General features: G+C 42.4%; 3 protein-coding genes across 6 annotated transcripts in view; 2 read left to right on the top strand and 1 right to left on the bottom strand.

Moving 5' to 3' along the window:
- The window catches only part of KLHL20 (kelch like family member 20), a 28761-nt gene extending 4327 nt beyond the window's left edge, over positions 1-24434 (top strand). Inside the window, exons 1-11 of one of the 4 annotated variants that reach the window (XM_030033220.1) lie at positions 5408-6013; positions 10370-10528; positions 11697-11791; positions 12982-13097; positions 13478-13661; positions 14833-14976; positions 15201-15334; positions 15959-16167; positions 17822-17928; positions 20007-20087; positions 24341-24434. In XM_030033220.1, the coding sequence (XP_029889080.1) occupies positions 5408-6013; positions 10370-10528; positions 11697-11791; positions 12982-13097; positions 13478-13661; positions 14833-14976; positions 15201-15334; positions 15959-16167; positions 17822-17928; positions 20007-20087; positions 24341-24419 (1914 nt within the window). In that variant the 3' untranslated portion in view covers positions 24420-24434. Of the gene's footprint in view, positions 1-5407; positions 6014-10369; positions 10529-11696; positions 11792-12981; positions 13098-13477; positions 13662-14832; positions 14977-15200; positions 15335-15958; positions 16168-17821; positions 17929-20006; positions 21940-24340 lie in introns of those variants that run through there. The other 3 variants (XM_030033221.1, XM_030033224.2, XM_030033222.1) reach the window with 3 other exon arrangements.
- On the bottom strand, positions 22048-27809 carry CENPL (centromere protein L). The gene is made up of 4 exons (XM_030033225.2): positions 27561-27809; positions 26979-27230; positions 25647-26189; positions 22048-24210 (listed from the first exon to the last, which is right to left on the bottom strand). The coding sequence occupies exons 1-4, from the start codon at positions 27789-27791 to the stop codon at positions 24139-24141; spliced, it is 1098 nt and encodes a 365-aa protein (XP_029889085.1). The 5' UTR covers positions 27792-27809; the 3' UTR covers positions 22048-24138.
- Positions 27774-27984, top strand: part of DARS2 (aspartyl-tRNA synthetase 2, mitochondrial) — a 29712-nt gene continuing 29501 nt past the window's right edge. Inside the window, exon 1 of the mRNA XM_030033215.2 lies at positions 27774-27878. The gene's annotated coding sequence lies outside the window, so the exon portion shown is untranslated. The remainder of the gene's footprint in view (positions 27879-27984) is intronic.

Here is a 27984-nt window from a genome sequence, read left to right on the forward strand (position 1 = left end):
TTATGTTTTTACTCAGGGCTCTGCAGCTGTTTAACACCACATGTGAGAGTCCTGTTAAGATATTGCAAGAAGAGGGGAGTGAGACTTGGTCAGTACTGTATTAGTAAACATGGTGAGTTGGTATCAAATGTGCACAGCATTCAGAGGATGGGAAGTACAATTTGAAAAGAAAAGGTATTGCAGCTATTCCTGTCCAGATAATAGTAGAGAAAATGCATTGATGTTCAGACAGGATTTATCTTGCGTTAGAAGTGAAGTGATAGCTGGGGCAGGCTGTTCTTTTTTGCTGTCAGGGAGCAGCGAGAGAACATTGTTTTGCTGAAGGTAAAAGCGAGGCAGAGGGGACCTCTCCAGTGAAGGGCATAGTCCCACAGTACCCAAGCAAGGAGGGCAGAGCAGATCTGATGACCAGGGTCAGTCAAGAGTCTGGTACTCATCAGGCAAGTCTCTAGTGATGAGGAATGGCTGAGGTCAAGCCAGGAAGCCAACTCAGCAGGTCAGTATTGGGGGGTACATGGTCAGGTGCAGATGTGCCTTTAAGATAGCAGAGGCCAGGGATGAGGGCTTGAGCAGCTCCCAAGCAAAGTGGGGAGGGCTTCCCAGCTCTTTCTCACCCAGCTCTTTCCTGGCAGCCCGATCCCAGGTTACAGCAGTGCTGTATCTGAGCTGGCTTGAGCACAGGCAGCCAGACCCCGTCGAGGGGGAGAGGCTGCAGATCCCGACGGTGCACTTGGGGCCCTCATGTGCACTAGGGAAGTTAACCAATTGCTTGGACACAGCTCTTGCCCAAGACAAACTGTAAAAGGCTTAGGAAGGTTTTGGAAGGCTCCAGTAATGACCTCATCTTTCAGAGTATGGACATCCTCATTCTTGGTGAAACTGAGTTTTCTGGGTTTGGTCAGTGAAAATGAAACTAAACAATGTAAACAGGGACATATACACCAGATCCTTGCTGTTCTCCTTTTGAGTAATGTAAAATAATACTGCAGTCAGGTTTATCTGCTTGTTTGCATAACTCAACCTCATTGAGAACGTATACCTAAACCTTGCTGGCTACGTAAGAAAAGGAACCAGTGGTATTTTTACTAATAATCACACTTTTAGATAACTAATTCCTAGAGTATTGATTTTCACAATAAAGCGTTTCCATTTACTTAATTGGCGGTGTTATGGTGGTCACTTCTGTTGCTGAAGGTATCGCCTTTGGCTGGGCCAAATCAAAGATGTTTGTTCTAGCAGTTCTGTAACGAGTATAGGAAGTGTTTTCTTTGTGTATGCATTAGATTAAAAGGAAGGCATTGATGGAAGTCATTACTGGTTTGGTTTGTTATTTTCATTTGCTACTAAAATCCATTGCTACTGAAATCCACTAGAGCAATGTATGATTTTTGGATTTCAGTCGGTATTTTCAGCCTGAGACTTGTTCTGTTTCATATGCCTTAGGTCAGCCTGTTGTTTTCTGCTGAACTGTGTTACAGCTTGCTTGTAATCTCATGCTAAAACATATATTATCTTAAAGAAAAAAATGCAGGCCGCTCTGACTTGAAAGTTAAGGAGCTCTATGACAGTATCGGAGAGAATTTTTGTTAGATACGTGTTATTAGACATTTTTTTTAACTTTGGAAGAAGCTGCTATAAGCTCTAAGGATGGATGTCTCATAGATGCCTGCATTAATGAATAAAGTTTTGGGAACTGGCATAGCTGAATAAAATGGAGGCAGAGGAGCCTATTTATTTAGCTGACTTAGTGTTGCAGACTGTCAGTGTTCCCATTTGTACTTTTCAGCAGTGTGCTACAAAAACTGATCCTTTGTCAGCCCTTTCTTAATCCCATTGTATTTGCTGATTTCCCCAGCCCTGCATTTTGATGGAAGCTAATCCCAGAATATCTGCATAGCTGAGTGTGAATCTTTTATCCTTGCATACACATTTCCTTTCCGATCCTCAACCCTTCTTAATCACCCCGAGTATTCAGGAACAGCTCTTAGCATTGCGTGTGTGTGTGGGGGGGGAGGCAGCTAGCCTGCCATGTGAGAATCAAGTGCGGCCTTCTGTCTTTCACACCTCTAAGCTACTGACTCATCATTTCATTCTCTATGCATATATATGCATAATGCACACATAATGCAGTTAAATTATTATCCTCGTGGAGACACATGCCATCAGACGGTGTCCTTCTAATTCACACTTCTGTGCCTGTGTATAGCAGCAACCCACAGTGCTTAACATCAAGCATCTGGTTTGATCCAGTATGGAAACTCCCAAGTCCATTGATCACTAGCTTCTGCCTTACCCAGAGATAAGTTATGGATGAGTCAGGAGTGCTAATTTGATTATTATTCTTTTTTTCCATCCGTTCAATTTTCTTTAACCAGCACTTTCTTTCCTGGAGGAAAGAGGCTGTATACAATGCAGGCACTTAGAGAAACGCTGGTGGGAACAATGCAGGAATGCCTCCAGTTCTTATTAACCAGACTCCTTTTCAGTTAGTTAATTTAAAGACACGTTCAGCAGAGTCTCATTTGGGCAGAAAAATCCTGTTCTGTCCTGGCTAGGAAGGACTAGGACTACTGCCTAAATCTGGCCAGCTAATCCCATGGCATAAGATGGTTCACCCCATTGCTCTGTGTCAGCAAAGAGTCTTGGGTGGTGGGATTGACAAGGTACGCTGTATTCCTTGTGGCAGCATAGCCTTAATCTAATCTTTTTGTACTTAGAATCTGTGCCAGTCTAAAAAGCTCTTTGGGATCTGCTTTAGGGCTGTTTTTAGTGGGTGTCACCTGTGAGGAAAGCCTACAGGTGTAACAGAGAGGTTCTGCTTTCCAACAGGACATCCTGTCCTGGATGTAGGCCATCTCTTGTGATCTGTAGTTATGTGAAATGGGTTTTTATTTGAAGAATGCTTTTTCTGTACTTAGATGCTTTGACTGACAGCCTGGTCAAGACAAAGTGTTCAAAATTATTACAGTAGCATGTGTCTTAATAGGGCTCTTATTTTTTCTTTTTTCTCCCGGGGGTTGGTTTGACATAGCTCAAAACCCCTAATGCACAATAAAATCCATTTGGCTTGCTTAGCAAGAGCTAGACTCTACAGAGGGATTTTTGTTACCACCTTTCTCCATCTCTTAGTAGAGGGATTAAATTACTTACCCTCTGGCCTTTACCTGCTAAGGACTGTGAAGGTAAGCCAATTAGGTAAATTAATCTTCAGCCAAGGTTTCTTGGGGTTTTTGTAGGGGTACCATTAAACTTAGTTTGTGTATGCTGGTGCAAGGAGAGCTTAGCTGCATTGTTCGTGAGGAACTTTGCAGAGCTTTGAAAATAGTTGTCGAACCCCACAAGGTGAATTTGGGTTGTGAGGGACAAGAGCGGGTGGAGGCGAGTGAGAGGCAGTTTAACAGCAGAAGGATTTGTCAGAGGTGTCAGAAAAGGAGAGAACGGTGATGGATATAAAAAAAGATGGAGTAGGGATAAAAACCTAAGGCATTTAAGGTGCAGGGGCTGAACAGGAGCAAGCAGCAAAACCCAGAGGGGAGACCCAGCTGGATCTGTGTAACTAAGATATGAGGAAGAAGTAATGGTCTGAAACATCTGAATATGATGATCAAGGGGAGGGTGTGGGGGGAATGAGAAAACAGGGTAAGATGCAAGTGAATAATTTGAACTGCTGCAAAGAGACTGGTTTCCCAGTGGTTAGAAAGTGCATTTGACATAATAATGAGAGGAAAAGATGTGAGGGTTGGTTTTTTTTTTTTTTTTTAATTCTTTCCTTCAAGCATGCTGCAAAATACATTGAGCAATGGCAAAATGAAGTTAGATTTATTTTAACTCTTAGTATGAACAAAGTGAAGTAGCGACAGCCCACAAATGCCAATGTACCAGAGAAGCTGGTAATGGATAGCATGTATTGGGTCTTCCAGTATATCTGCAACAGCCAGTGCAATCACTGGATAATCATAACCATCAGTATTCTGATATTTTGCTCAGTGTGCTTTAATTGCTCTAAGTGGTGGTTTTCCTTTGAAGTGGGAAGAGTCAATAGTTTCCTCTATTTTCTTTATTTTTCATAGTAATTGGTATGTCACTGGTGCTGATACATCTTTTTTAATAATTGTGCATATATGTGGCAGAAATTCACATGTGCTTGGAACATGCAAAATGGCGTCTCAGTTATGTGAGCACTGATCTGCTTATTTACTCTGATGAGTTTAATTCTTGTTTAGCACTGATTTCAGTCATAACGTGATAGTGAAGTCTGGGGTGTAGGCAGAAGTCTCTGCAAAGTGAGGTATGAGATGCATCATCTTGGTTCATCCTTGTAGAAGGGCTTGGGGCAATGCTGCGTTCCCGTTCCCTCAAGTTAGTAGCATACATGGTGCGAAGCATCATCTGTCAGCATTGTCATGCTGCCGTGCAGAAGGGTATTGCACTTAAGCTGTGGCAGGGTGGACATCTGGTCAGGGATGTGAGGGAAAGGTACCTGAACTTTCATAAAGAAGGACTTTGGATAGCTAGAACATAGCATGTGGAGCTGGGAAGATAGTATGTTTTTCCTACTCTGTGCCAGAAACTTGGTTTATATATTCTCAAGTCGTTCCTCATCTCTAAAGTTACCATCTTGACTTTATTTTCTTCCTTTTTTGGTAGGCCGATAGTCGCGGATACTTTGTTTTGATTTTTTTCCTGATTGGTCTGATAATCCTGACTGCCTTCTGCAGTTCTTAGTCTGCCATTCTTGGGAAAGATTAACCTTCCTGTGAAATGTGTTGGGGAAGGTGGATTGAGTCAGAAGCCTCCATAATTCAAAAAATAACTAAAGAGGTGATGATTAAATGGATATTCTGGGGACCTGAAAGATACTCATGGTAGGCTGCAGGCCATTTTAAGTTACTGAAGTCTGTGACAGTTTAGTGTGTTCAGATATCACAGTGATGAGCAACCCTATCAAAAATGTAGGTAGAAGAACAGAGAAGTTTGGTTATGTTGTGCAGCTGGAATTCTTTGCAGTGGAAATCCATCTCCAGCTCTGTCAAAGAAAACTAAAGTGACAATGGGCAAGTCAGCTAATCTGCTCTGCTTTGAGTCACTCTCTGTGAAATGGGGATAATACTTCTTTACCACACAAGGCTGTTATGAGGTTCAGTTAATAAACATGTATGTGTAGTTGGACATTACAGCAGTGTGTCATAGAAAGCATATAAAAATAGGTATAAATATAAGCCTGTCGCAGGTTGGCATTTGTTTACTTCTAGGTAAGCTTTGGTTTGAGACGGGTTCCTCTTTCACGTGATCATGTGCTTGAAACAAGCACATTCCAGCATGGAGCTACAGGCACTGCTGGTTTTGCACTCATAATCGGCACGAGCCGTAGAGCTTTGGCTGACAGTTGCTGGTAGATTAGTGGATGATGGTCCTGTCTTACGACTTCTTCCGCTGCAGGTGTACCAGTACTCGACCAGGAGAGACCGGAATGGATGTGACTAGCCGTTGCACACTCGGAGATCCTAATAAACTGCCAGAAGGGGTGCCACAGCCTGCTCGCATGCCCTACATCTCTGACAAGCACCCTCGACAAACTTTGGAAGTTATCAACCTTCTCCGGAAGCACCGGGAGTTGTGCGATGTGGTGCTAGTAGTTGGTGCAAAGAAGATCTACGCCCACAGGGTGATTCTATCGGCCTGCAGCCCTTACTTCCGAGCCATGTTCACTGGGGAGCTGGCAGAGTCTCGGCAGACAGAAGTAGTGATCAGAGACATCGACGAAAGGGCCATGGAACTGCTGATTGACTTTGCATACACCTCTCAGATCACTGTGGAAGAGGGAAATGTCCAGACCTTGTTGCCAGCTGCTTGCCTTCTCCAGCTGGCTGAGATCCAGGAGGCCTGCTGCGAGTTCCTTAAGAGACAGTTGGACCCTTCCAATTGCCTGGGCATCCGAGCTTTTGCTGACACTCACTCCTGCCGTGAACTGCTGAGGATTGCTGACAAGTTCACACAGCATAACTTCCAGGAGGTAAGAACCTAGTGTGCTGGAGTCATGGTGTAAAATGCATGAACGTGTCCCGTGAGAGCTTTGAGCAGCTCTTGTTTTGTGCTTCTTTCCAAATCCTGCCTTTACATCTGCTGTGTGCCCTAATAGTGATGGGTGCCAGCCATTAGGTGGGGAAGAAAGAGGGAAGAGGTACTTGTAGGACTGTGTCATACTGGTGGTTTGCATATGATCCATAGCGTTCCTTCTCCTAAAGTTGTGTGGCGAGTGCGTCGTGGAAGGCAAGTTTGCAGGTGTAGTTGGAGTTTGGCATTGAATCTGATGTGGCTGCACAATGGGGTGACATTTTGCTTCCCTTTCAGACGTGTTCTGGATTGTACATGACTGGGGGGAGATAGGTGTTAAAGTAAGGACATTACATCGATAGAACAAAAAAAAAATTGAGTTTAGGGATTGGAAAAGTGGGTGTATGGGGGAGTATACAGTTGCCTCAGTGGAGTCTTCAATGCCCTTGTTGTCACAGAACTAGGGTTTTGCATCTATTATTCAGCAGAAGTTGTTTGAAAGTAATTCAAATGTGTAATTTTGTAGCTGACCTTTATAAACTCAAGTCTCTCTTCCTTTGTTAATTTTGCCTAGATGATTTTTTTGGGGAAAAAAAACCTGCCAGCAACTGGTTCAGGGAAGGGTCAGCATAATAATTAAGGATTCTGTGAGCAATAGTCTGAGAAGAGTGGGTCTTCACTTAACTATTACACCCAGATGCAGAAAGGAGCCCAACACTTCTAAGTGGTGTCTTTCCTCAGCCCTGGCTGGAAGGGCAAGAATTTTTGTATGTTTTGGAAGCAGCTGCTCTCTAGGAGTGCACTCAGTGTGAAGGCTGTTCACCTGCTAGAGAGATGTCTCTTGCCTTTTCCAGAAACTGCACTCTTCCATCCCTTGGAACAGGTAGTCTGCTGCAGAGAAATCTCCTCTTTCCACCTGCTTCACAGGTAGATCCTTTCCAAAGGGAGTAACTCCAGTATTGACTCCTGATGCTAATTTAGTTTCTCCAGAGAAGCGGCAGTATGTAAGTGCTGTGATTGATTGCAGCTTGCTGACTTTTTTTTCCCCTGCAGGAAACAGATTGGAGTTGTATTAATTTCAGTCAGGTAGTCCTTTAGAAAAACATGAGCAGAAGCAAACACAATTGAATTTGACTGTTGGACATATTGAAGACAACACTTGGTATCTAACTGTAAACACGTAACATCAGTTTATGCGAAAAGTTGCAATTAAATACATTTATCCTAACTGTAAAGACTAGAAAATAGAATTTACTGTTTAAGATGAGAGCTTGTTTTTTGTAGAACTTGGTGATTTCCCAAAAGCCCTACATTTTAGCTGGCCATTTCACGTGCTCTGTGCTTGCTCTGCGTTTCTTTTCTTCTGCATTTTTTTGGGGGGGAGCAGGGTGGTAACCAGATGGTCATTTATTTTCAGTGCTTGGTCGTTTTAATGGTTAGGTCTGTGCTCTTCTTGTTATTACATGAGTAGGGCATACTTACAAGCCTCTAAATAACTTTTTAACAGCATAACAATTTTGTTTTAAAATGTTTTAGCATTAATACATGCAGCTGGCTGTTAAGAGCTGCTTGCTACGGGGTTCTTCTCTTTTTGCAGTCCCTCGAAGATAGCTTTCTGTCTTCCTTAACCCATATTCAAGCACACAAAGGCAAAAGTTTGGGGCTTGAGAAAACACTCTCCTCCTCAAAGATGATGCAAATGATAATTGACTTAACTGAATCATGGCCTCTGGAAAACAATTGCTTAGATTAGACCACTGTTTCTTTGGCTTGGGCAGGTTTTGGTGTCCCTTTCAGTGCTCCAGGAGTTTTGCAGCTCTTCATCCTTAATGATCACTTCTTTTGCTTCCACTGTTTCTTTGCAGACAATCTTAGTGGTGCTGCTTGTTGGGATTGTATTCCATTCTGCCATTATTTCCCATCTGGAGAGTGGATTGGTAATCCTTGATGGAAGCCAGTGACTTGGCTACTTAATCATCCTTCATTGTGGAGGTTGAGAACTGATAAAAAGTGTGCTCTGCCGAGGCTGTATGGTCATCGTTCCTTCAAGCTGGCAAAAGAAACATGAGATGGGAATTTCCTGAATGGCAATGTAAAATATTAAGCACTAGGCATCAGGCCAACTCATGCAGTTACTCTGAAAGCAGTTTGAATTGCTTCATGTCCTCTGCTGTGCTAACCTCTAGTTCTATTAATTTTTATGTGTATTGCTGCATTACATCATTAACTTGTTGGTAAAATGTTTTTCCAAGTTTTCCATTCCCCTAAATTTAATTTGTTGCCTAAAACCCCTGGTGAATCTTGTGCATGTAATGTGAAATGGTTCTATTAACAGCTCTGCTGTACAAGAACAGCCTTCGTATTTTTTTGTTTGGTCTCTGACATCTGTGTGAAGGGAGAAAATATACTTAAGGATGAACGACTTGTACTTTGTATCAACAGACAAAAATTGCACTCCATATCTTATACTCTGACATTTATTCTATCTGTTTGTAGAAGCAGTAATGCAAATGAAAACTGTAGAGGAAACGAAGCCCGTCCAATTCTTGTTTAGTAAGCAAGTCAGTCAAATAGACGATTAATATTAGTCAGGTAATTATTAGTGTCCTGATAATTAAGCCAAAATAAGCCAAAGTGTTTTAAGTAATTATTTGTTTTACTATGTAAACTAACAAGTTGCATAGTGGTAATAACTTGGTTTGCAGAAGTGCTTCCAGTACTTTGAGTTTTGTGAGGCCATTGATGTACCTGGGTTTTCTGAGGGTGGAAGGGAGAGTCTGGATGACCATCCTTAACTCATAAATTTCCAGAGCCTCTGTTTCCAGAGTCTGAGGCTGCATTTACAAACTGCCAGGGTAAAGTTTAGACATAAGCTAGTCTATGTAGAAGGGAGGGAGACTATGGAAACATGCCGGTAAAGATCTTTAATGACCAACTCTGTTCTTACTCTAAGGCTGAAGAAGTGTGTGGGCTAACCTTGTCATGGCTCTTACTGCCCCTGAAAGCCCACGGGATCCAAGAACAAAGTCTGGCAAATGATCTCATTGTCTGTTTTCTTCTTTTTTAACAATACTTTCTGTTGTCACTAACTTGGCAATTTTTGCTTATTTGTTCAGTAATCTTAAGTAATTTCTTTAGGTAATTAAAAGGACTGCACAGCTGACTGACGTTGAGATGATCATGTCAATGTATTTTTCTTTAATTTATGCTGCAAATCACAAAAGTCATGGAATTCTAATGTGAAGGACAAGCCAATATTCAGTTATTTGCTGTCACTGAACCTCTCGGAGATTACAGGCTACAGACCGGGAATGCTTGTAGGGAAGCCAAGCTGGCAGTTATCAATCAAACCATTTCTGCAGTTCTCTTTATTTTGATTCTTGCATCTTCCCCATCTACCTGGTGTCTGTGCAGACGACAGGGTTGTGCATGAGCTCGGCAACCTCCCAAGGCAGTCGCAGACTGACTCGCGTGTGGTCAGTGGTGTGTTGTGTGAGCAGTCCTCCAGTGGCAGCTAAAGCCTCCTTAGAAACTCAGTTGCTATCTTGGGTACTGAAGGAATTAATGTGTTTGCAGATTGTCAGTGGCTGGAATTTCACAAGAGGTCAGTCCTTAGGGCCTTATGAGACTCTGATTCCCTCTTAAGTGCATCTGGACTTGTGCATACTCTATGTATATATTTAAAGCAAATGAAAGAGGCAGGACCAAATGAGTGTATCTCCCTCTCCTGAAATATTTTCTGTTCTGCCCCAAATTGGCATTCAGGAAGGCTTTCCATGTTCTCTACAATGCCTCTGGTAACTTGTTTCTGAGACTCTTATTTTTGTGCTCTGTTTTGGATTTCTTGTGAATAGAGCGTCTCTATTCTGTTACTGCTTTTCAGTCACATATCACCTGTGGCACATTTTTATTTCTGCTTTATATATTAGACATGGCAAACAAGGAGATGTGATTTTAAAGAAGGGCTTTTTTCCTAAATTTTGATCAGTGTGTTCTGTGTGGTTTAACCCTGTAGAAGTGTCCTACAAAAAAACTTTGTGTAAAATTCCCTTTCACTTGCATCCCCATCTAAAAGTGTCTTTGTTGTGTTGCTAGGGCCTGCATTCTGCTCTGTGCAGCAAACCCTTCACATGTGTTGATGGAGAAACTGATGGGTATTTGGCACTTTACTGGATCAGTCCATTAGACTCTAATTCAAGTGGACTGTATCCCCTTTAGAGTTGCACTGAAGTGCTGCAGTGGTGAATGGCTCTGATGCCTTGGCCACTGTCCTTACTTACTTTTTTTTTTTTTTTTTTCCTTTCCATTTAACCAGGTAATGGAGAGTGAGGAGTTCATGCTGCTTCCTGCCAATCAGCTCATAGACATTATATCCAGTGATGAGTTAAATGTTCGCAGTGAAGAGCAGGTGTTCAATGCAGTGATGGCCTGGGTGAAGTATAGCATTCAGGAAAGAAGACCCCAGCTGCCACAGGTAATCTTGAGCACAGTAACATTCAAGACCACTTTGTCCAGGAGAAGAGTAATGAGGCCTGATATGGTGGTGCCACAGCAGTGTCACAGTTCTGAATGTGTGCAAAGCCACAGTAATTCTCTCTGACTTCCACCTGTGTTAGGTGGCTTGCACTTTCCCTTCTAGGCTGGAAGGTGTTGCACTGTCTAGAGCCTTCAACAGCGACTTTGTTGAATTGTTTCCAGGTAGGGCTTGCCAAACTAGATCACTCCAGTAGTCTGTCCAGACAAACCTGCCTGCATTGCTTTGAGTGTTGTATAAAAAACATAGTGGATAAGAAGAAGCTTGTCTTCATTTGCAGTGTATCTTTAAGCTCTGCTGTTTGATTTATGCCTCAGCCCTCATGATCTTATACTGGAGCTTGTCAGAATGGTTTTGTTGAAATATGATGCTGCATCTAAGCCAAGCCATTTCACAGAGAAGTACCCATTCTGACAAAGCTGTCAGCCAGAAAGCCTCTGAAGTCTCAGGCTTTCTGATCAAAAGAGGTGAGAGTCTGCCTGCCTCAGTGTTTCTGCTTTGGAAATAGACATTAAATGCAACTTTATTTAGTGGAAAGCTTTTGAAAGTTGGTTTAAATAAACAAGCCAAACCAGAAAAACCTGCTGTTCTCAAGGTAGCTCTTAATGCTCTTGTAACTGCCTTTTTAGGCCCCTCTGTCTATACCTGCTTGCACCTCTAAATTCTAAACTGTTGTGAAAGGCATGTTATTTGTTATTGTTCATTTACTGCACAATACCACTGACATTTAAGAGAGCTAAATGGTTGATAAAACTTCTGACTAAACTAGTGGTTCAGGCAGATGTATTGACATCTGTAATTTTGTAAAGGTTTTCAATTGTAATCTTGTTTTCAGCTGTTAATAGATCCAGTGGACTGTTCCCTTTCAAAGACTGATTTTCTGCTGGGTATCTAAATTAGTATATTGAAAAGGCAAAGGTGCTGTAAGATGAGCTGCATTTAACTCAAATGCCAAAAAGGGTTTGGATATGTAAATGTCTGTGCAAGTTTGCCAGAGGAATTATTAACTCTCTATCAAAATTTGTTAGCCATTATTGTTTTCCATGTGGCTTCTTTCATCTCTGTGGGTATATTTGGTTTACCATATATGTTCTGGTTTGTGTTTTAGGTCCTGCAGCATGTCCGTCTGCCGCTGCTGAGTCCCAAGTTTCTTGTGGGTACAGTGGGTTCTGATCCACTTATTAAGAGCGATGAGGAATGCCGGTAAATCTCCTCACTGATTACTGAATTGGATTTTGTTGTATTTGCATCTGTTCTCTCAAACTGTGCTGATTTGTCAGTGGTAAATGGGTGATACCTCACAATTTCCTCTTTTGCAACTGGGAGAAGAGATGCAAGAAAAAGTGTTTTCTATTTGCGTCTTAGTGTGCCCTAGAAGTGTGTTTGTTCTTTCAGTGAAATAGCAAACTTTGAGTGTGCAGTTTGACTGTTGGTAAAATACCCTTCAGTGTATTGTCTTCCATTTCACCTTTTTTGTTTCTCTAGTCGTGGCCTTTCATTACAGCTTACCACTTGCATGGCATTCATGATCTCATTAGGACTTAAAGTAGTTTTTCTGTGTAAAAAGTCTGCACTTTGATAACTGCACTGGACTCCGGGATTAGAGTCTGCTATTTCCCACAATGCTAGTGCAGGGAAACTGTCATTTCTTCCTCTTACAGTATGAGTCTCACCTTTCTGGTTCTATGGACTTCTGTATCATCTATAAAGCACGCAATTTTTCTTGTTGTGCTTAATGTAAAAAAGTTCAGGGGAATCAGCTAAACTGTACTCTTCCTGAATAAGCATTCATACTGGGGGAATTCCATGTTTGTAGAGGGAAGGAGGACTTTTTTTCTTTTTTGTTTTGTTCAAGGGTTTGGAATATTAGAATTAGTCCAGGTGGCAAGTCATGAATGGATGGACAGTGTGAGCTGGCCAGAGCTGATGGAGAAAATATTCATCAGAAGGGTACTATCTCCATCTATTGGTCATGTGTGTGTATTATGTATTTGTGTGCTTTTCAACTCCTGCTTTGTTCCTAGACAAAACAACTGATTGTTAAGTTTTAGCTTGAGGCAGACTGGGTTTTTCTTTTCTGCACAGTAAGCCTGACAAATCTCTTGTCATAGTTTTTTGTCAGTCTTTATAGCAAGCAATATCTATTATTAACTCTGGCCAAATATTGATACCGGTCTACTGCTGTCACTGTGTAAATGACTTGTAAACAACTGATGAGTGTTTAGGTGACAGTGTACGTTTTAACTAGAGCTATTCATGCACTTATGTGATTTGTGAATACCTGAAGTGCATGACTAGCGCTGGCTGCTTTTGCCATCATTTTTGATTCATACCTTCTCCTGAGACTGGCATCAGGTGAACTTTGGGGATTAATATTTTCCTGTCTTGCATAGGGATCTAGTGGATGAAGCTAAAAACTATCTGCTGTTGCCCCAAGAGCGGCCACTGATGCAAGGACCAAGAACTAGACCGCGCAAACCCATCCGCTGTGGAGAAGTGCTCTTTGCAGGTATGTATAGCTCCTGCTGGCTTAGGTCAGGAGATTCAAGTCTGTGTTTTCTGGTGGTAGTGTTCCTGTAAGGCCAATTTTCACAACCTATTTTTGAAGTGACCTGTGCATTAGTATTTGGAGGTTTGAGTTATCAAACAAGTAAGAAAGTGCAAGTTTTCTTTGGTGCTATGAACGCCACAGTACTTCCAAATTTACATTAATCCTCTTGAAAATCACATTCTGTCTTCTAATTATAATCCTCAGAATGAGTAACTCAGAGATGGGGCTACTGGGTTAAGGCTGACAAAGTCTAGAGGGATTATTTGTACCAGGCGCACATACAGTACATGAGCTCAGTGCGTTATTATGACGCTATTTCTTGTGTTTGGTTTCTACAGTGGGGGGCTGGTGTAGCGGGGACGCAATTTCCAGTGTCGAGCGCTATGACCCTCAAACCAATGAGTGGCGAATGGTGGCTTCCATGAGCAAAAGACGCTGTGGCGTTGGAGTCAGTGTTCTGGATGATCTCCTCTATGCTGTGGGAGGCCATGATGGTTCCTCTTATCTTAACAGTGTAGAAAGGTAGGTCTCCATAAGGCCAGTGTGCAAAATGTTAACTCTGAATGTTTAAACCTGGGTTCAGCCTTTTAAAAATGAGTTCATTCTGCCAGCTGTGTTCTTGTTCTGCTGAACACCTGAAATTGATATTACACGTTATCTACATTTCCTCCTCCCTTGCATACCCCTTCAGTATTGTGTTGGTTTACTGCTGAACTAGGACTTCATGCATAACAGCTTGTGTCATGTTATCCCCAGCTTAATGAGAGAAGACATAGCCTTTGGTATAAGGAAGGCATATGTAAGAGATGGGTCTGGGTATAATTGATGGGAGGAGTGATGATCCTGGTTAACCTTCTTTGCAATTGCTGGTTTGTTTTTAGCGTCGTTGAGGAAGGTGAGGTTACAGTAAGCATTTCTTAGCTGTTGAGGGAAAGATCCTGGAATTTTATTGTGGAGTGGTAACTAGAGAATTAAGGAACCTTGGCACTTACACAGAAGAAGGAAAATAGGTCAGGTTTAGACCTGTGAAAGACTTAAGTCAAACAAGCTTTACCAAGCTTCCTGTTTCTGGGAGCTGCATATGGCAATCCCCATGCCTAAAGGCCACATGACTCAAGCACTCGTAGTACTCTGAATCTTGGCCCTGTAACAAATCCATTGAGCTATACAAATATCTCCTTCTTTCTTGAGGCTGCCCTTCTTCCCGCGTATCTCCTTGCATACTCCCAGCTTCCCAAATCATGACCCTAGCCTTACATCTCCCATGTCCTGCATTTTTCTGCTATGCACCATATTTCCTTGTCTCTGGATTCCCAAGTCCATCTGGTTCCTTCATCTTTTATTTCAAAGTGCAGGTCCCAGTGCTGGCTGAGTTCTTGTGTGAACTGCAGAGAACATACAGCAGAGTAACTCTTTGCTGCTGCTCTTTGCATAGATGCAAGTTACCACATGCCAGCCAGTCCCTGGTAACCTGCTGTCTCATGAACCTGAACCTTTGATCTTCAGTTTGAATCATCTCCAGGTGCAGTTTGAACATCCCTGGAATAACATGCATTGGATGCATTATATCACTTCAGGGGTTTTATCCAACTTACAAATAGCTGTGTTGCAGTTTAAGCTCAGGGTAGGCAACATGGGAGAATCTGAAGTATACCTAGACAAGCAATTTGTGCTGTTTGGTGTATTTTTCTAGGTATGATCCGAAGACCAATCAGTGGAGCAGTGATGTGGCCCCCACGAGCACCTGCAGGACCAGTGTTGGAGTAGCAGTTCTTGGAGGCTACCTCTATGCTGTGGGTGGCCAGGATGGTGTCTCTTGTCTCAACATTGTGGAAAGGTACTTTTTAATTTAAAAAAAAAAAAGCAAAAAAAAAAAAAAAGCGGGGCACAGGGAGAAGAGGGTCTCTTAGAAGGTGCAGTTGATGCAGATGAGCTGGAGAGTAGGCAAGTACTGTACAAATCTTACGGGGATTTTTCTTTGGAGAGAATAAGGTCAGTCTTCCTGCCGCTTTGTGAAGAAGTTGACACTTCACTAAGCTTCGGTGTTTATTCTTTTGCCAGATATGATCCCAAAGAAAACAAATGGACTCGAGTGGCTTCCATGAGCACCAGGCGCTTGGGAGTTGCAGTGGCTGTGCTAGGGGGCTTCCTTTATGCTGTGGGAGGCTCTGATGGAACTTCTCCTCTCAATACTGGTATGCCTTTTGCTGTCCCATAATTGCAGTCAGCACTTGTCATGGTCCTGTTTGTCCTTAGTGTCCCCAGATGGCTGCTGAATATCTGAGTGATCAGTTTGCAGTGTTTTTTCTTCTTTAAGATTTTTGCCATACAGTAATTCGCTCTCCGGGCTTGTGAGCCCCTATTACCTGGTTGTGTGTCTTTTTTTTTTTTTTTTTTTCTTTCTCAATGCTGCATTTGGCAGTGTGTCCTGAATACAATACTTTGATCATTTGCATGACAGTTGCAAACACATCTTTCTTCCTGTAGTAGCCCTTTTCTGCTGTAGGAAGGAAGGTGCCAAAGGTAAAATTACTGCAAGATGGTAATGCAGGTCAGTTTGTAGCATTGCCAGCTCCCTCTTGAGTGCAGATGCTGAATGTGATTGATTGTGTAGGGCTGGAGACAGAAGAGATAATAGCAAGCGTTCTATAGGAGAAAAGCATTAGACTGAGAGGTAACAAACTGGTTCATCATATTTTTGGTGTGTGGAAATTGTAGTGTCTTTACAGATTGAGCAATACTTTGGATGCATGTTCAAAAGTGCTAACCCCCACTGCCTGCCAACCTTGTTGTCCAAAGATGTGTCATTTCCTCTGCAGTGGAACGCTACAATCCCCAGGAGAACCGCTGGCACACAATTGCACCCATGGGGACGAGGAGGAAGCACCTGGGCTGTGCGGTATATCAAGACATGATATATGCTGTGGGAGGCAGAGATGATACAACAGAGCTCAGTAGTGCCGAGAGATACAATCCCCGAACCAACCAGTGGTCTCCTGTTGTGGCCATGACATCCCGCCGGAGTGGAGTGAGTTTGGCTTGGTTTGCTTGTCTATGCTATACATAATCACGTGGTGAGAGCACAGGGTAGAGTGTCATCTTGTGACGTTTTTCTCTTGCTTCCTCTGTACCTTCACCTCTCTTCTTCTGTGAGGGGAAAGATTTGCAAAAAGTCAAAGCTCTTAAGCAAAACTAGGGAATGAAGTGGTAGTCATGTCATGCCGTAGACAGCTGTTTAACATGGCTGAGGATGGGGAAATGGAGTCATTTGAGGGTCTTTTTTAATAGTTTTGGTCCCTTATATGGAGTCAGCTGCTTAGGTCTGAAACAGGTGAGTTCTTTAGGTTTTCACTTGGTGACGTAGCCATGCTTGGTATGAGATGCTGTTAGAGAACACTGTCAAAATTAGTACCTGAGTCTCTTTGGATGAATTAGGAGGTGAACATACCTACTTGCCCAGAAGAAAGAGCAGGGAAACTGGGCAAGCGTTAGTGTTTAGATACAAACTTCAAGCAAAGTCTTTTCATTGCCTTGAGATGTGTGTGGGAACAGGGTTTCTGGGTTTTCACTTAGTGTGTTGCCTCTCTTCACTGAATGCTGTGAGTATGGGGAGTGACAGCATGTTCTCATCAACTGCTAATCTTCGTGCTTTCTGTAGACATGTGAACAAAAGATTAACATAGTGTTTTAAGTAGTCATCGTGTTTGGGCAGATGCAAATGTTACGAATATTTATCATTGGCTACTGGATTATATAGTAGAGAGTGGATTAATTCTGTCTGCATGTTAGTATTTCAGTGTCTGGTGAGGCAAGTATGAATCATAATCTGAGCAACTACTGGTTTTGGAGGCAGAGAATACATAGTTATTTCTGTCCTTAAAGCATATAGTACGCTGTCCGACGCTGTCCTTTTTAGTTACTGATTAGGCATTGACTTTTCATGAGCTGCTTCTATATTTGCTTTTTGTAGAAATTGCTAAACAGATGCATCTGTATCTGCAGTCCTCCTGAGTTTTCTAACATCCTCAAAGCCAAAGCAAGAACCATTTTACATTGTGTTCTTACTGTCTTTTTTTCTTTTATGCCATGAGATGTTTTCACTGGAAGTGATCTTCCTAAATGACAGAACTGGTTGAGATTTCAGTGATTTTGTGCTTTGGCAGAAAGGCAAAATAGAAAGGCTGGAGGCAGGGTGCTTACAGATGGTCCAAGCCCCACCCTGAGAGGAGCAGCCCAGGGGCTTACATATGGTTCTCCTAGTTTAAGCAAGTGTTACAGAGTGTAGGCTGGTAGATATTCTGGTGCATGTGTACCACACTTGGTGAAGAATTTCAGCCCAGGACGCAATAAGTTTTGGCTGATAAAGCTTAGGTTCTTGCATATCTATTATTGTTAAAGCAGTTCTAGTTCTTGTAGCTGGTAATAAGGGGAACCTACTGCTTTTCTTTTAGGAGATTCTGTATTTTGAGATAAATATTTAACTTCTCATGTTTTGTTATTTTTTAGACTATTTTATTTGTCCTTTTGCCCCTGACCAAAAAACCTTTTCTGCAGACTGCCTTTCACCAAACATGGTTATTAAATCCTTTTATTAATATTTTCATTTTAACCCTTCTTTTCAGGACCTGTCTTTTCAGGACATCCCAGCTAACTAGCCACTATCTGTGATGGTTGTTTTGCAGGTTGGCCTCGCTGTAGTGAATGGACAGCTGATGGCAGTGGGGGGTTTTGATGGCACAACGTACTTGAAGACCATTGAGGTGTTTGATCCAGATGCTAACACATGGAGGTAACTGTTAAGTTTGTGGAACAATCAGATAGTGATCTCCAGCTGTAGCTGCTGCCACCTGGCTGGAGCTGCCACAGCCAAATTAGAAATGTGACATACGCCATAGCAAAGAACTCGGGTGTGGTAGCTAGCATAGTGTTCACATTGTGGCTTGTTGGCTTGCATGAAAGTGTAAGAATGAGAATCACGTTTTGAAAAATATCCCCATACCCCATTTACTTATAGCATCCCCATGTCTGTGACTATGGGAGTAGTAAGCAGTTGAGAAACATTTTCTTGCACATTTCTGCTTGAATTCAGCCATTGGCTCCATTTTAAGAAAAATGGGAGCGAGTTTTCCATAGTTTTTCCCATCCTGAGTATCCCAACAGATTTAACCAATGCTTAATGAATAAATCTCATTGTATCTTTTGCAGGTAGGAAAATTATGTATAGGTAGGTTATTGAGACCCAGAGAAAATAAATGATTTGGCAGGCTTGTTGAGTAGCAAGCAAAAGGTCATACCAAAACCTGGTTTGGTTTTTAAGTGCTGCTTTTGAACATAACGAAAATGGACCACATTGAGAGATATACCCCTTCTGTTTATTTTGGGCTGAGTCTCTTCTGCTTCCCAATAAAACTAAGCTTGCCCTTAGCAGAAGGAGCTCACAGTCATGATGTAGAATTCAGCCTACTCGTTTTTTGCTTTCAAACTGAGGCTCTGATTTCCAGATCCTTATGGAGGAGCTGAAACAGAACACTTTGAGCATACGATGTTCTTCCCCTTTAAATCTGCAAGACAGCAATTAGAAGAATTTAATCTGATTTTACAAGCTGAGAGAAATAATACAAAATCGTTGATCAAAACCATGTACTCAGCAGAAAGGCTATTTTTCCTATTTCTTTTCTAGTCATAGCTACACTTGAAAGCAACTGCCTGTGTATTTATTCCCAAATCTAATTAGTATTAAATTTCAAGCTTCTATCTGTATTCTTGCTGCTTTAGTAATCTGGCAGGGGTGGGGAATAGAAAGAATTTACCTTATTCCTTCCAGTTTAGTAATACTAGTAGATTAACTCTTTCCCTATGAGATAAACTGTCATAAGAGGCAGTGGAGGAACTTCCCCTTGTTGAGTTACGGACAATGCCTTTTGGACTGCTGAGAAAACCAGTTGAGTAAAGAGTAGTACCTACTTCATATTCCTTAGCTGAATGGTTTCAGCTACTCCCAGTGACAGTGCCAGTAATAAAATATCTAGAGTTAGGAGTTACTGCCAGGGCTAGTATTCACAGAAGTTTAGGAGATTGCTCAAGGTATTAGCTTGTGGGTCTTTTTGTCCCACTGAATTCAGTATAGCTGATCAACATCTGTGGTCTTCTCTTTCTTTTGTTTGCTGAACTTCTTGTTCTATGAAGGATATTTTTTATTTGTGTAGCCTGACCAAGAAATGCTTCCGACGCAATTTCGGTTCAAACAACTACTACCAATGCAATTTGTTGAAGCACTTGCTTCTCCTGTTTCTGCCAGCAGACTTCAGTGGCACAGAGGGGAATATGCAGCTGCAATGAGTAGGTTGCTGGAGTCTATAGGGATCAGATTTCCATATGAAATGCAGGCACCATTTCAGTAACATATTTTCGAGAAACAGATGGTGCTTGGGTTGCATTATATCTTGGTTGGATCAGCTGAATTTAGGGTATTAGAAATATAAAATAAATTAGTTGAATTTTGAGTAGCAAACCTATTCTTGCTCCTGTGTTACCTAAAATGTAGCCCAAGGTCAGCTACAGCCTGCAAAGTTCTTTTCTATCTTGCACATTACCAGACAGGGCAAAAGCAAGTGATTACTGAAGTAACAGAAAACTGTGGTGTCAAAATGGGAAGCAGTTTCTGTTTTGAGAGAGAAAGGCATGAGCAAATACAGCTGTTTACCTTGAAAGTAGATGACTGCTACTCAACTTCTTACTTGTCATGGTCTGTTTTAATCAGAGGTTAACAATGGTGTAATTGTGCTCCCAAGAGCCGGCTCAGTCTTTCCTGTGGTAGCTCCCTGAAGGAGCTGAACCAGTGTGACCACTGAAACCTTGTCTTTACAGGTTGTATGGTGGGATGAACTATCGGCGGCTGGGAGGAGGAGTAGGTGTTATCAAAATGACACACTGTGAATCCCATATATGGTAAGCATCAAGAGGGAGGGAGACCCCTTGGTTCTCATTCCTAGAAAAACTGAAGAGACTTGTTGACACTGGACCTCTTTGCAGCTCTAGTATGCACGGTCTAGATCTAATGTTACTCTTTGCCAGTGACTCTTTCTATGGAATTAAAAAATGACTTCTGTGAGAGTATGCCCAATGGGAGACCACGTTGTCAGACTCCAGGGAACCACTGGACAAAAGTAAAAGTGTTGCTTATGTCCATATTTTTTCTAAATAGTCTACATTTTTGAATAAACCAAACTGTAAAAGTTACTGTAGCGTAAACAATGCTGATGTAGAGACTACATGCTATACTGGGAGTCTGGCAAGGAGGAGGGTGTCCTTCTTTCCCTCCTGCTGTGTGAGCAGTGGATGTGGCAGCTGTGTGGTGGGTGAAGGAGGAAAGTGATACAGAAAACATTGCTTTTGCCTTATTTACAGAGAGCTTCAAAAAAGTACTTGACCTGCAAGGTGCCACCTTTGCACAGAAGCTTTTCTGTGCACAGAGTATATTTATTTTTTCATTTAATTTGTATCATGTATTTTCTTTGATCGCTCACAGCGATAATTCCAGCTTTTTATATACATATATATGTGTGCATATATATATGTATTTTATATATGTATATGTGCGTGTGCGATTTGAGTTTTGACAAGCTGGTGGTTAGGGCAGGGCTATGTCCTGCCAGCTATTGTGGTTCCAACCCTTGTGGTATGTTTTAGGGTCTCTTAGAGTGCAGGAGAGCTATGAGATTGGGTGCCCTGAGTATCTTTTCAGTCTTGCTGGAGGCAAGAAGTAGAACTGGAACTCTCATCTATCGACTGAATCAGTGAAGTGCCCAAAAAGGGTGAGAGTGAAAAGGATTTCAGATGATGCCTTTTTACTGTACAGTGTATGGTACAAAAGTTCAGCTTTTGTCTCTCCCCTCCCCTCCCCTGTATATGAACCTAGAACCAACTAGTTGTTGCTTACTTAAAAAACCCATTTCCTCATGTTGCCTGCTAGATATCAGTTCTTGTCTGAAGCTGGGATGCAGGTATCATCTGTTAATTCTGACTAGCCTAGATCAACACTCACTTCTCAGGTTCTTGCTAGCATGGCAGACCTGCAGTTAGTTCCTGCTGAAAAAAATTTAGACCAGCATCATCTTAGCTGCCCTCCTGCCTCTTGTCTGTGTCTTTAGAATTCCTGTTGTAAAACACTGACCATGATGAGATGGTGCCCTCCCTTTTAGTGATTTCTATGCACTTTGCCTGTGTTTAGAGCAGGGAAAGGTATGAGGCTCATTAAAGAGTTTGGAGGGGAGGGACTGCATGCTGGCACTGTGAGTAACTGTCATGTTTCAGTGGCTGCAGAGGCACCTAGGGGTGGGGGGAGAGGAAGGAGGAACTCTAGACTCAAAGGTTCCGATATGTTTGTACTGTAATTTCTATTTAGTATGAAAGAATGACCTTTTGCACCTGGTGCAACTTTGGACCTTACTAAATCTGATTTTAAAAGAGTAAGAGGACTGTAAATTCTTGAGATGAAGAAGGCAGTGCTGACACCTTAAGTTCTTTAACTTCATAGTTTGATTCATGTAACTCAGATTTTAATGTGCTTGAATATAGTAAAAATTACAATACAGTAATAAATGGGTCATTAAAACTTTTTTAAAAACCCCTTTTCCCCTGAAGGTTGGTATTCTTGTGTTTACATATGAAGATCATTTGCACCTTTACAAGGAAAACAAGTATTCTGTAAACAAATGTTTACATGTATCATTTATGCTTTTTTCTAGCATGAGTAACTTGTATAAATAGTGCTATCTTAATAAATTTCTTCTATGCTGTTCTTTGTTTGTTCCTTTGGGTGAAAGCAGTGGACTATGCTTTTGTATAGTTTATGTGGACACAGGTGCTGTGTTGGTTGTTTGGGGTTGTTTTGTTTTGTTTTTGTTTCAGATACCAGTCCAAGTAAAACTGGCTTAAAACTCTGCTGTTTAGTGTTACCCTCAATTGCTTAGAAGTACATCATTCAGAACCAGCTTTTTCTGGAAGAAAGCATCTGTACTATCTGGCTAAATCTAGCTCTGTTCACTTAACTGCAGTTACCAATGAGGGCTATACCCCAATTTGCAGATAAGCGTGTAAAAAAGAACGTAGCCTTTTATTCCAGCAATACCTTACAGCTAGGCTGTAGTAGATACCACACATACCTAGCAAAGCATCACTCTTGAAAGCTGAGTATGGCTGTAGTTGCTTTTAGTCTGTGTTCTTAAGGCAAGGAAGAGGTTAAAAGAGGGTATATGGAATTTATTTTTTTAGAGATTATTTATGCAAATTTGTTGGAAAGAGCTGAGCATAGATTTAAAACTAAGCCATGGGTGTAACAGTCCTGTTTTCAAATCAAATACAGGTGCCACTTATGTCAGACCTCCTACTCCTGCTTTACGCAGTGTTCCTCTGAATTGAGAAAGCAAACTTTGTCTAAGCTGTTTCATAAAAGGAAACTAAAGCACCAGAAGTGATAGTTTAAATAGCTGCTTAGCTGTCACGACCTTCAGAAGATTGCTTAGCTGCTTCTGCCAGGGTAAGAGTTACCACTTTACAGACTGCAGCCTTTACATGCAAAAATAATCAGTCTTCAACTAGTAAACAAAACCTAAAAACAAGTACATGTTTCTTTAGCTAATCTTGGAAATAGATTATTAAAAGTATATTAGGAACTCAGTATGCAGTTATATCATGTTAGGCAGTTACATGTTTGCATGGGTGGTTCATCTCAATGTTGCTGGGGAGAAGAATGAAGAATGTTTTCAGTGATAGCTGACAAATAAATCCTGAAATTAGGTGGTTGGGCAAAGAAGGGAAAACTTGCATCCCTGCTTCGGGGGAAGGTCACAGCACAAACTCAGACTTTAGAGATGCTACACGTGTGAAGCCATTACAAGAAAATTGTATAAAAACCCTAGACTTTAAATTTTGCTGTTCAGAGAATTATTTAATAGGTAACAATTTGTAGTTTAGTCAGGCAAGCTATAGTTGGAAAGAAGTACCATACAAGTATATATTTAATCAGGCATAGGTGGTCTTTACTTTGCTCAAGACCAATCTATCGGCAAAAGATGGCAAATACTTATTTAGTACTGTAATACCAAAATCATAATACTTAGCATGCACTTATTCTACTTCCTTTCTGCTCCTTTAAGCTATAGCCAGGCACTGTGCACTAGCTCTTTGAAATCCTACCTGCTGTAGAAGGGAGAGATCTAGTATAAAACTTCAGCACCCATAGCTCCCAACCCCAGGAGCTCTCTGGCCTAATAAGATTACATCCAAGATGACAAACATCAGCCAAAGCATAGTAAATATCTAGCTTATACACAGACCTTAATTTCCTATGTATTAACTTGTCTGAGAGGACCAACAGGCTGGACACCGAAGGCAGTTGTCAGTCTCATACAGTTCACCTTATCCCAACTGGGACATAGATGAACACTTTAAGACCATTACCAACTAGCCTAACTTCCTTTCTAGCTTGCTAAGAAACCTGGATTTTTCTGCCCTGGATTGTAGAGCATGCACCCTTTCTCAGGTGTGTTTGACTTCACATTTAGATCAGCCCAAGAGTAGTCACAGTTTAGGTAAGGCTAAGGTCTGTAGAGCTTAGGCTGTCTAATTAAATGAAAACCAACTTGCTATTTGAAACAACCGAAATACCTGTCAGTAAGTTGCATCCAAGAATTTGCAAAGTTTATCTCCTAGCCCCTGGCTGATACCTACACATAAATTAACAGAGTGACTATGATAAAACAAAGGTGCTTAACGAGCTATTAGAAGTTTGTACTGTAGCCCTTCTTTAGGGCAAAATGTCTGCTTGTTTTCACTGTGCATGGAACTGAATTACAGCTAGTTATGGAGTTGAAGTCCAACATTGGACAGCCAGCATGAAAGGAAAGAATATGCTGCAGGAGCAAGTGTCCAATTGGTTTGTCGGCATACACCTTCCAAAACTAAGTCTTTTTAGCATGAAGATTTGCTGAAATTACTTTCACTCTATCTGAGAGATTGCTAGTTCTGTCAGTAGCATCAGCACTCCAGTTAGATATTGGCTTTGTAGAAACTGCAAGAAAAAAAAAGAAAAAGCATGTCAAAACAAAAATTGCAATTGCCAGATTTCCGCACCCTTAAATGGCTGGAAACCAACTACCCAGTGTTCCATGTGATTAGTCAGCTTCTCTGTTGCTTGCAAGGTACCTTTGTTACTATTTTGACCCTGGATATGGAGAAGACACACATGCCTACAGGCTGCTCCTTTCAGAGCCCTCCTGACTTCTGCTCCTGTCCCACATTGAAGCAGGGTACATAAGAAATGCCGTGCTCCTACTCTAGCTTTTTGGAAGGTGAGAATCTTAGCACTTTTGCTCCTTTGGCTGCCCCCATCCTCCTGTAGGAGGGCCAGGAAGGAGACTATGCCAGTTTCCTTGAATACCCCTATTGTCCCATACTGAATATATGTCTGACTTGAACTCATAATCCACATTAGGGAAGAGCCATAACTGAGTTTGCACAATGCACATTCCAGAAGAGAACACTTCTTCTTCAGAAAGCCTATTCAGTTGAGTATCTCTTTGTGTTTACTTTCCGGCAACAAAAAAAAAGTTGTTTCAGCCACTTTCAAACTACTACAGATAAAACCAAGCAATGTAACACTAACATTTAGTGGTTTGCAGTTGTCCTACCAAAGGCTGAAATGTTAAGAGATGCTTCCCAGCAAAGCTTATTTTCTTTCATTTGATGAACTCATGCTCCAGGGAAGAGGTGCATGAGTGGAGTCCCAGTTGTAGCCTCTAACATTCCCTCTGTACCCAGAACAATGAAGTCAGTACATCACAGACAAAGTTTAAGTAATTGTATTTACACAAACTGTTCTTTAACTCAGAAGACCATATTGTATTGCTTGAAGAAACTTCATGAAGGATTAATCCTCCATGGTTTTAAAGGATATTGTAGATACCTCTATAGGAAGACCAGCACCTTTATGAAAAGGGTTACAAGTGAAATAGTTTCAAGCAAGGTGTTTTGACTCTTAAGATCATCTGTTGTCTCTTGGCTCATCCACACTCCAGTTATTTTTGTATAGTAGCTTACTTATATTTGTCTTCTGCTTGTGTCTTAACAGCTGCAATACTAGAAAGCTAATGAACTTTTTTTTTTAATGTTTTTGATTAAGTTTGGGATCTTTTTAAGCCTAAGTTTTGACCAGTACCAATGGACAAAGAAACTTCCCTTTCGTACTGCAGCTAATACACCTCTTTCTGACCCAAGACTAGGTTTAGTAGCTTCTGCTGCAATACAGTGGTAAAAACTGTATTGATAGCTGCCTCAACTCCAGAACAAATTACAACTAATAAAAGCTGAGGGTTTAACAACTTCTTGTAGGAAATTATGCATAAGAAACATGAAACCTTCATTTTTAAAAGTAAAGCATTTCTAGACAGGCACAGCTATTTTATTTGTCCAGCATTAGTTAGGACAACATGCTACTTAAAACCTCACCTTTATAATCCCATCACAGTGTGCTGAGGCAATTGCTGTAGAAACTTTCACCAGTTTTGTAGCTGACAAGTGGATCCTAAAGTGTCTGTGGAAGTGAGAGTAAAGGCAGTCCATAAAGACATCCACCTCTTCTTGAATGATCTCCCCTGGAGTTTTTTGGACTGTGTCCCACAGAGCTTTTGCATCCTCTGGATGAATGGCATATGAAATATCCAGAGGCTGGGGCAGACAGGGGACAGAGAAAACAAGTTCCATGGCAGATGCAGTTTTGTCCACTTTGCATCCAGTCCACATAGCTGCCATCCAACTGAGAATGAGAGGGCTGATGGCTAAACGGCGGAAGGAGCAGTCAAAAGTCTTCTGAAACCAACTTCCAACAATGGACGTGTAACACTCTGCCCCATTAACAAGAAACAGAGGTAAACAAGTGAAGTCCTCTGGCACGTTCTTGGAAAGATTGTCTCCAGACACACAGCAGAACCAGCCTGACCATATCAGTTTCTCTTCTGAGTTTTTTGGGGAAGCTGGTGATCTCGAAGAAAGCTGGGATTGGGAAAAGAAGCATTTGAATGCTACAGAGCAAGTCTGACTTTTTTTAGCAAAAAATGGTTTTTGTTTTATAATTTCAAGTATTTGCTAGAAGTTTTTTCTCAGGACCTTGCATGCAACATTGTTTTCTGTAAAGCTCATACAGTTTACTCAGTCTGTCTGTTACATTCCTAAAAGATGCATGCAATTCTGTTGAAAATAGTGGGAAAAGCACTTTTTACTTCACTAGGAACAGTCCTGAGATCTGAATTTATGCTGCTTAATTCAGAAGAGCCAATCCACGGTACATCCTATAACCATTGCCATACTGAACTTGGCATTTCAGTAGCATCTTTTGCTTGAGGCAAAGCATTTCAGAAATATTAATTAGGCTGGAGCTACAGCCAGGAGGTAGGATTATACCAACTTTATCCAGGAAGCTAAATAACTTGTCCGAGTTCTTGCAGTAAATTGACTGCTGAACTGAAAAATTAGACAAAGATTGCTCCTTGTAGTCTTACTCCGATCTTATCAGAGAGTTGAACTCAAAATTGCAATTAAGTGTATCCATTGCTTATGCAATGTTCTGTTCCAGTTAAAAATAGGCAGGACTCACTTTCATTAAATCTCAACAGGTACTGCAGTAGTTATTCCATACAGCTAGGGTTTACTTGGTGTGGGGTTTTTTTGTTTTGTTTTTTTTTTTAAGAGGCCGAGTATTTTGTGACTTTTTTTGACAGCTAAAGCGACTCATAAAATGCCAATCTCAATTACAATTATCAAAACTGCTAGAAGACTCCTTACCTGCACGAGAATCGCAGCCTGGTCTTGGTCACTACCTTTCAGGTATGGAAGGCTGGAGACAGCCACTTTGATGTCCAGCTCAACCCCTACTTCCACCGCTAATCCTTTCTGCTTCTCGGCAGCAATAAAGGCACTAAGCAGCCTAGCGTAATCCCTCAGGTGAGCGTTAGAGAATCGGTACAGAGGGGTCACGCTGTATAAGGTCCACTGCTTGCGCAGCAGAAACGCTGTTCTCTGGGGATCTGCGTTTTCCTAAAAAAAACCAATTAAAAAATTCAGAAGATAACATGAAAACCCAACAAACAAGAATAGCTTCCGCCTTCAGGCCTTGCGAAGGGGCCCGCCGCACGCAGGCTGTGTGCCCGAGCAGGGGCGGTTTTCCCGCCGGGCAGCGCCGCGGGAGCGGTGCCGAGCGGGAGGCGGCAGTACTGAGGTGGCGGCGAGTCCCGCCGGCGCGGGGAACGGAGCGGGACCGAGCTCGGCCCGGGGACAAGGACAAGGACCGGCGCCGGCGGGGCCGCCCGCCAGAGGGGACAAGTAGGTTCCCACCCCCCATCCCGGCCCGGCCCGGCCCGGCCCTACCTGGGAGCGCGGCGCCAGCGGGAGCAGCGGATCCCTGGAGCTAAGCCCGTGCGCCCGCCCAAACGGCAGCCCCCGCGACAACCGCCCGAAGCTGAGCAGCGTCCGCGCCACCGCCTCTACCGACTCCATAACCGACACCAGCCCCGGCGCCGCTTCCCGCCGGGGGCCGTTTGAACCCCCTTCCCGTCGGCCCCCGCGGCGCGCCGGGCGGGGCGCCGCCCCGGCCGCCATGTTTGTGGCGGGCGGAAGCGGAAGGAGGAGGCGGCGGCGGTGGCAGTGGCAGGTTTCTTCGGCCCCGCCGCTCCGCCGTGGCTCAGGGTGAGGAGACCTTTCCCCACTGAGCGTGGGGGGGAGCTGGGGGTCTCCCTGCCACCCCCTACCGATGCCCCAGTCTGTCCCCGCCCACCCCCCGGGACATGGGGCT

The sequence above is a fragment of the Aquila chrysaetos genome, chromosome 12 (genome assembly GCF_900496995.4).
Source record: "Aquila chrysaetos chrysaetos chromosome 12, bAquChr1.4, whole genome shotgun sequence".
NCBI classification, from domain to species: Eukaryota; Metazoa; Chordata; class Aves; order Accipitriformes; family Accipitridae; genus Aquila; species Aquila chrysaetos.